The sequence below is a fragment of the Saccoglossus kowalevskii genome, chromosome 9 (assembly GCF_978046115.1).
Source record: "Saccoglossus kowalevskii chromosome 9, keSacKowa6.1, whole genome shotgun sequence".
Taxonomy (NCBI): domain Eukaryota; kingdom Metazoa; phylum Hemichordata; class Enteropneusta; family Harrimaniidae; genus Saccoglossus; species Saccoglossus kowalevskii.
In genome coordinates, this window is record NC_140649.1 from 33167415 (window position 1) to 33174575 (window position 7161).

Sequence of the window (7161 nt, forward strand, 5' to 3'; positions counted from 1 at the left end):
CATACATTGAACACTAGCTTTGCCAACCTTGCATTATCCATACATTGAACACTAGTTTTGCCAACCTTGCATTATCCATACATTGAACACTAGTTTTGCCAACTTTGCATTATCCATACATTGAACACTAGTTTTGCCAACCTTGCATTATCCATACATTGAACACTAGTTTTTCCAACCTTGCATTATCCATACATTGAACACTAGCTTTGCCAACCTTGCATTATCCATACATTGAACACTAGTTTTGCCAACCTTGCATTATCCATACATTGAACACTAGTTTTGCCAACTTTGCATTATCCATACATTGAACACTAGTTTTGCCAACCTTGCATTATCCATACATTGAACACTAGTTTTTCCAACCTTGCATTATCCATACATTGAACACTAGTTTTGCCAACCTTGCATTATCCATACATTGAACACTAGTTTTGCCAACCTTGCATTATCCATACATTGAAAACTAGTTTTGCCAACTTTGCATTATCCATACATTGAACACTAGTTTTTCCAACCTTGCATTATCCATACATTGAACACTAGTTTTGCCAACCTTGCATTATCCATACATTGAACACTAGTTTTGCCAACCTTGCATTATCCATACATTGAAAACTAGTTTTGCCAACCTTGCATTATCCATACATTGAACACTAGTTTTGCCAACTTTGCATTATCCATACATTGAACACTAGTTTTGCCAACCTTGCATTATCCATACATTGAACACTAGTTTTGCCAACCTTGCATTATCCATACATTGAACACTAGTTTTGCCAACTTTGCATTATCCATACATTGAACACTAGTTTTGCCAACCTTGCATTATCCATACATTGAACACTAGTTTTGCCAACCTTGCATTATCCATACATTGAACACTAGTTTTGCCAACCTTGCATTATCCATACATTGAACACTAGTTTTGCCAACCTTGCATTATCCATACATTGAACACTAGTTTTGCCAACTTTGCATTATCCATACATTGAACACTAGTTTTGCCAACCTTGCATTATCCATACATTGAACACTAGTTTTGCCAACTTTGCATTATCCATACATTGAACACTAGTTTTGCCAACCTTGCATTATCCATACATTGAACACGAGTTTTGCCAACCTTGCATTATCCATACATTGAACACGAGTTTTGCCAACCTTGCATTATCCATACATTGAACACTAGTTTTTCCAACCTTGCATTATCCATACATTGAACACTAGTTTTGCCCACCTTGCATTATCCATACATTGAACACTAGTTTTTCCAACTTTGCATTATCCATACATTGAACACTAGTTTTGCCCACCTTGCATTATCCATACATTGAACACTAGTTTTGCCAACCTTGCATTATCCATACATTGAACACTAGTTTTGCCAACCTTGCATTATCCATACATTGAAGTATACCTTGATATTTTATACATGAAACGTCTGAAGGATAGTTAATTTCTGACCAACCTAGGTCACCTAGCTTAACAAATTGATATTGAACACTTTTAAGTTGGTTTTGGTTATCTCAACTACTTAGAAACCACACACTGCATGTGTTCATGATCTTTTAGTGATCTTGTAATTGTTACACCTTTGTATTTATAACAACAAGTTCACATAATTTCCAAAATGATTTTCTTTTTGTGTTTTTTTTCATTAAAACTTAGTCTTCACTTTTCAGCAAATTTAAGCATCTAGTTCAATTAGGGTTGTAGCTATTAGTGCCACATCATCTGGCAAAAAGAGTCTTGGAAATCTTTAGACACCAATCTAGATACCTAGATGTTAGATTACGATATTGTTACATTGATATATATGAGAAAAAGAGAAGGATTAAAACACATCCTTGTTCCCTCCCTTCATCTATTTCAATCTCATTATGGCAAACTTTATTAAGCATGCACAAATCATCAATCACCAGATAATAATAATAGGATGATAGTGTTTGCAACAAGAACACATTTAATTGATTTAGATCAAAATTAAAATCAAACAAGTTCGACTTGTATTGAAAATTGTTTTTTTAAACTACATGCTAATTATTAGTTCAGTCTCCAAACAGAAGTGAATATTGTTAAAAAATTTAAAACAGGTGGTCTTTATACATGGGTTGCTCATACATTATGCCTTGGGACTGCTTAAAAGTGGTCACTATAGACAGGTGGTCTTTATACAGAGGTGATCATACATTATGCCTTGGGACTGCCTAAAAGTGGTCACTATAGACAGGTGGTTTTTATATAGAGGTGGTCTTTAACATAGATTTGACTATTTTCTTAACATTAACTCAATTACTTCAGCAAACACAAGTTTAGCCTTATTATGCTCCTACAATTATCTTTTGGATCACTTTTTTCATGGATTGGTTTTATTTATTCCCTTTTTCCATTCTTGAGGTGTTTTGTACAAGATTTGAAAAACATAAATAATGATTCAATTATATTTTTAAAACTACCATCAGGGCCAGGAGCTATGCCAATTTTGTTCAGGAGTTATTGCTTTACAAATATCCTCTTCTGTTATATCAAAAATAATCAAATACTGGTATGTAAAGTTACCTTCTTGTTGCCATTTCCTATCCCTGATTAAATATAATTTTCCCCATTATATCATTATTATAGTTTCTGATGAACTTAATATATGCCAGTAATGTTGTACACTACCGTACTTTTAATACCGGTACTCTTTTTCTCAGTTGTAGAATGTTTATCTTCAAAATATGATACAAGCATATCCGGTTATCAAGATTTAAATTCATTCAGAATAACTTGGCAATAGTAATACTGAAATTAATCTATCATTTTGAAACTATAAACCATTCATATAGAAATAAAATGACTGGATTGGCAAGGCAGGCACTTATATACAATAAACGGTGAATAAGACTGTATGCATTTTAAGAAAGAGTTTACCTGGTGAAAAAAAATAAGAAAGTGGAAATTTGTTTGAAATGTTTTCTCTTTCCTCTACTTTTGTCTCTTCAATATACTTATTTATATTCAAAGTACCGCATTATATGTATATGCTTTCTCTGTTGGTAGTACAATTTAGTGCATTAAAATTCGTTTTTCTTCAAAAGATACCGTATGACAATTTTTAATATTTCTAACTCAATTAAGTTCACAAAAATTTACCCGAAATCCTAGATTCCAGTCTTTCAAAATTCAGGGACACAATTTACAAACACGATGTGTTCCCTAATGTGTTATTGTCACCAAGACGTGCAGAATCACACACACATATTACTACCGGAAGTGGGGGCAGGAGATAAAGTTGGAGTGGAAAAGAATCGCGATAGGTGGACCGTGGAAATATTATCCGTCTGCGGCAATTGGCGATAGTATAAAACAATGACATTGAAATGACAGACAAACATCGCATCACCGAGTTATAATAAAAATACTTTAACTAATCCTTTGAATCTATGCGTGTCGTGATGGAATCGCAGTGTCAGGCTGTACTAGCCTGTAATGGCAGGCTACATAACTTCGGTTGTCTAAGAAATTCCTCCAGTCCATATTGAAAACGTTTGGTGAACACGAGTTTATTTTGGTCCCTATTCAAACCCACTCACCTGACAAAACCTACTTTTTCAAAGGACAATGAAAACGACACCTATTATACTTCAAACTACTGACTGCTCCATATTTGGCGTTGGGAAATAACGAATTCAACGGAAACCAAAGGTCAATACCCAGAAACACAATAGGCGTAGATGTCAGATATTTGCATGGTATAACTGACGTTTCACTACGTAATGAAATTCTAATTTTAGTATAATTTATGCTGACGTAATGGTTATTTCGAACACGGGGATGGGGGTAAGATCGATGATTTAGTGTGAAGCGTTTTGGTACTATATTTTGAAAATTAAAAAAACAGAAGGTATTAATAGTGAAATTGTGCCTATTTTAAAGTGGTGAGCTTGTATTAGAAAATTTGTTAATAGTTTTTGGCTGAAGAATATTATTTAATCTGGGTTGCACACCTCATTAGATCCTATCTCATAAAATGGTTTGATCCAGGCTTTCCCGCCAGAACTAATGTATGCTGACGTAATGAAGAAATTTCAGCATCCTATCCCAGTGTGCAACTCGCTATTTGGGTTATTGCCTAGACAACGGGTCACGAGGGCTCATCAATACCACCCACGTGATAAAACTACGTCATCAACAGCCAATCAAATCTGAAAAACATTACATCACTATTTTGCTGCTATTTTTAGCTACATGAATCATACTATAAAGCAGTGACGAACCCTAACTAGACAGGAAACACGTTGGTTGGAGCTGCGCAACACACTGTACAAGACATACTCAAATATCGTCGCTCTTTTCGCCACCATTTGCCGCCGATTGTCAGACAGTTGACTCACATAGTTGCTGATTCACCTCATTTGCCTACCGAGATACCAAAACCGCCCAGTAATGATGACAATGGAGGCGCAACTTTACGATGATCAACCCAACCCGTGGTTAGACAAGAAGAAGTCAATGAAGCTCGATCTGTGTACACAACCGACGAAAAAATCCTACGCTGTGCTGTCTACGCCTGATGTTCAGATGCTGAAACTGGCTTCACCAGAATTAGAAAAACTGATCATGTCACAACAGGGTACAGTTATAACTACCCCAACGCCAACTTCAATTTTATGCCCGAAGAACGTGACACTTGAACAAGAACAATTTGCAGAAGGTTTCGTTCAGGCGTTATCTCAGTTGCATGGAGGCGTCCCGTCATCAACATCGGCAACGACAACGTTACCGTCATCATCGGGAACGCTACATTACCCGAGCCAAGCCTCTGTCACCACCACTACCACATCGCTTCCAGGTAGCGCCTCTGTCGACCAACCAATGCAACCAGTTTCATCAACCGCCAGCACGTGTGTCACGTCCCCACGTCGAAATAACGGAACACACGACTACACCGGCACCATTGCTACTGTGGGAGTGCAACGCATCAAACAGGAAGAAGCTCCACAAACTGTACCTGTGTTCCTGGCTAAGGGCACACCGCCAACGTCGCCCATCGACATGGAAATGCAGGAACGTTTCAAAGCTGAAAGAAAACGCCTTAGGAACAGGATCGCCGCCAGCAAATGCCGAAAACGAAAACTGGAGCGCATTTCTCGCCTTGAAGAAAAAGTGGACGATCTTAAAAATCAGAATTCAGACCTTTCATTAAGTGCTACACAACTCCGTGAGCAAGTCTGTAAGTTGAAACAGCAGGTTATGGAACACGTTAAAAGTGGATGCCAAGTTATGTTGGCACAACAATTGGCGTTTTAAATATGCCGAACTTTGAACAAACTTTTTGCCAAGAGAAAAATCAGTTATATTTATATTTATTTTCTAAAGTGACTTTTTATGAGTGGACAGTTTTTAGGGAAACCTTGTTCCCTGTCGCTCACATTGTTTTTTCTACGTCAGTGCACTGGAAAGTGACTTTACAATATGTGTTTTTTTTGAAAACAGGTTTTTAAATAATTTGGCACGCCTTTATTTTTATAAACTAACGCGTGGGAAATCCCGATTCCATTTCAAAAACGCAGCCTCGCCGTATTTGGTACATACGCACTACGTCATACCTAATTATGCGAATCTGTAAAAGGGCAAGTTGGCGCTGTGCCCAAAACGTGCCTAGTTGCATGTTTCACGGGGATTTTATCGGGATTTTCCGCGTTATTTATATATTGCGCGTGCATGATGGAAATGCTCTTAAGGAAGTGTAAATGTCATGGAGTAATTTTACAGATATCCAAACTGATTACAGGAAGTGCCACGCCAGGGACTTCCGGTCTTCATGGAAGCTATATATTTCCTGTATTATAGATAATTATGTCGTACAGTCCAATTTAGTGAGAATTGTATAAATCAGAAATGTGTATAAATGTTTTGTTCTGTGTCGATGAACTTTGGCGAGGACAATATGACAGATTGATCTTGAAAACTTGCTTACAATTACAAAATATATTGTCGTGGGTTGACTTTTCAGTGTTTTTTGTATTTATTACAGTGACTGCTATTGTTGCATGCATTATAAGTAAGAATTTTAACCTATTTCTAAGAAAACTGAAAATTATTCAAAGGTGTTTATTAAACATAATTGAAAGGTAAATTACATGTGTCGTGTTTTCTCACTCTAGTACTGTTCCCCCTTTTCTAAGACGGACTCTGTCATTTCAACCCTACCTACATCATGTACATGACTTGCAACAGAAGGTGAAGATTTGATTACTTCTCTTGCAAGTGTCCGTACGTGACCAATCCCCATATTGCACAATAACTTTTGGAAGTGAGCCAAACGGAGAAAAGTAGGGAAATCCCATTAGAGTTGCACAATGCCCTTGCCTACCTGTGTAAACCATGCCAAATAGAGTAAAGGGGGAATTCCGGTACCGTTGTCTAATATTATGGCGTGACTGCAACATTTCACCAAAATTGCATCATCGACACTATCCTGTGCGCAACCAATGGTCGATTTACACGAGGCAACGCGACGACTATTATAGGATTTGTCGACTTTTCTGTAGCGACAGGCGATGATTATATGATATCAACGATTTTCACATTTTTAATGCAATTTACTCGCTTGCATATTACGTATTACGACATACTTTTGGCAGGGGTGTAAGTTAAACCAAACCTTATCACGGAACTACCACTATTCAGTTTATGAAGTATTTTAATAACTGTACTGTACACCAATACAGTGAACCACAGTCCCTCTATCATAGAGGGACTGTGAGTGAACCTACCGTTTCGTTAGGGCACAAAGCGGAACTGAAGCTTTGATGGTGTGAATGCAATACCTAGTATCAGCTGATCGAAAGTAAAGTTGGCAGGGGAAACCCCCGAGTACGAGACGAGTTATACAAATGTCATGATACAGTACACGTGTTTTTATCACAATAACGTATACGTGATGTAATCGTTCTTTCAACATCCACACTTCACGATGAGTACAATGGCTCGAGGTTTTATTCATTGTTTTCACTTGCCTAATAATAAACACACATAAATGAGCTGTTTTTATATTTTAGCTTGAACCATGGATGTACTAAGAACATCTTAGTACATCCATGCTTGAACTAAGCTAATAGATATTATTATTGATAAACCCAACGTGACCCAAGTCCATATCATTTTACC

The 7161-nt window shown here is 37.1% G+C and overlaps 1 protein-coding gene across 1 annotated transcript; it reads left to right on the forward strand.

Moving 5' to 3' along the window:
• Nucleotides 1-4280: 4280 nt before the first annotated feature.
• LOC100313553 (AP1-like transcription factor) lies at nucleotides 4281-6127 on the forward strand. Its single transcript, NM_001168030.1, is given in 1 exon segment — nucleotides 4281-6127. A coding segment is annotated over 1 exon segment (864 nt). The 5' UTR covers nucleotides 4281-4434; the 3' UTR covers nucleotides 5299-6127.
• The last annotated feature ends 1034 nt before the right edge of the window (nucleotides 6128-7161 follow it).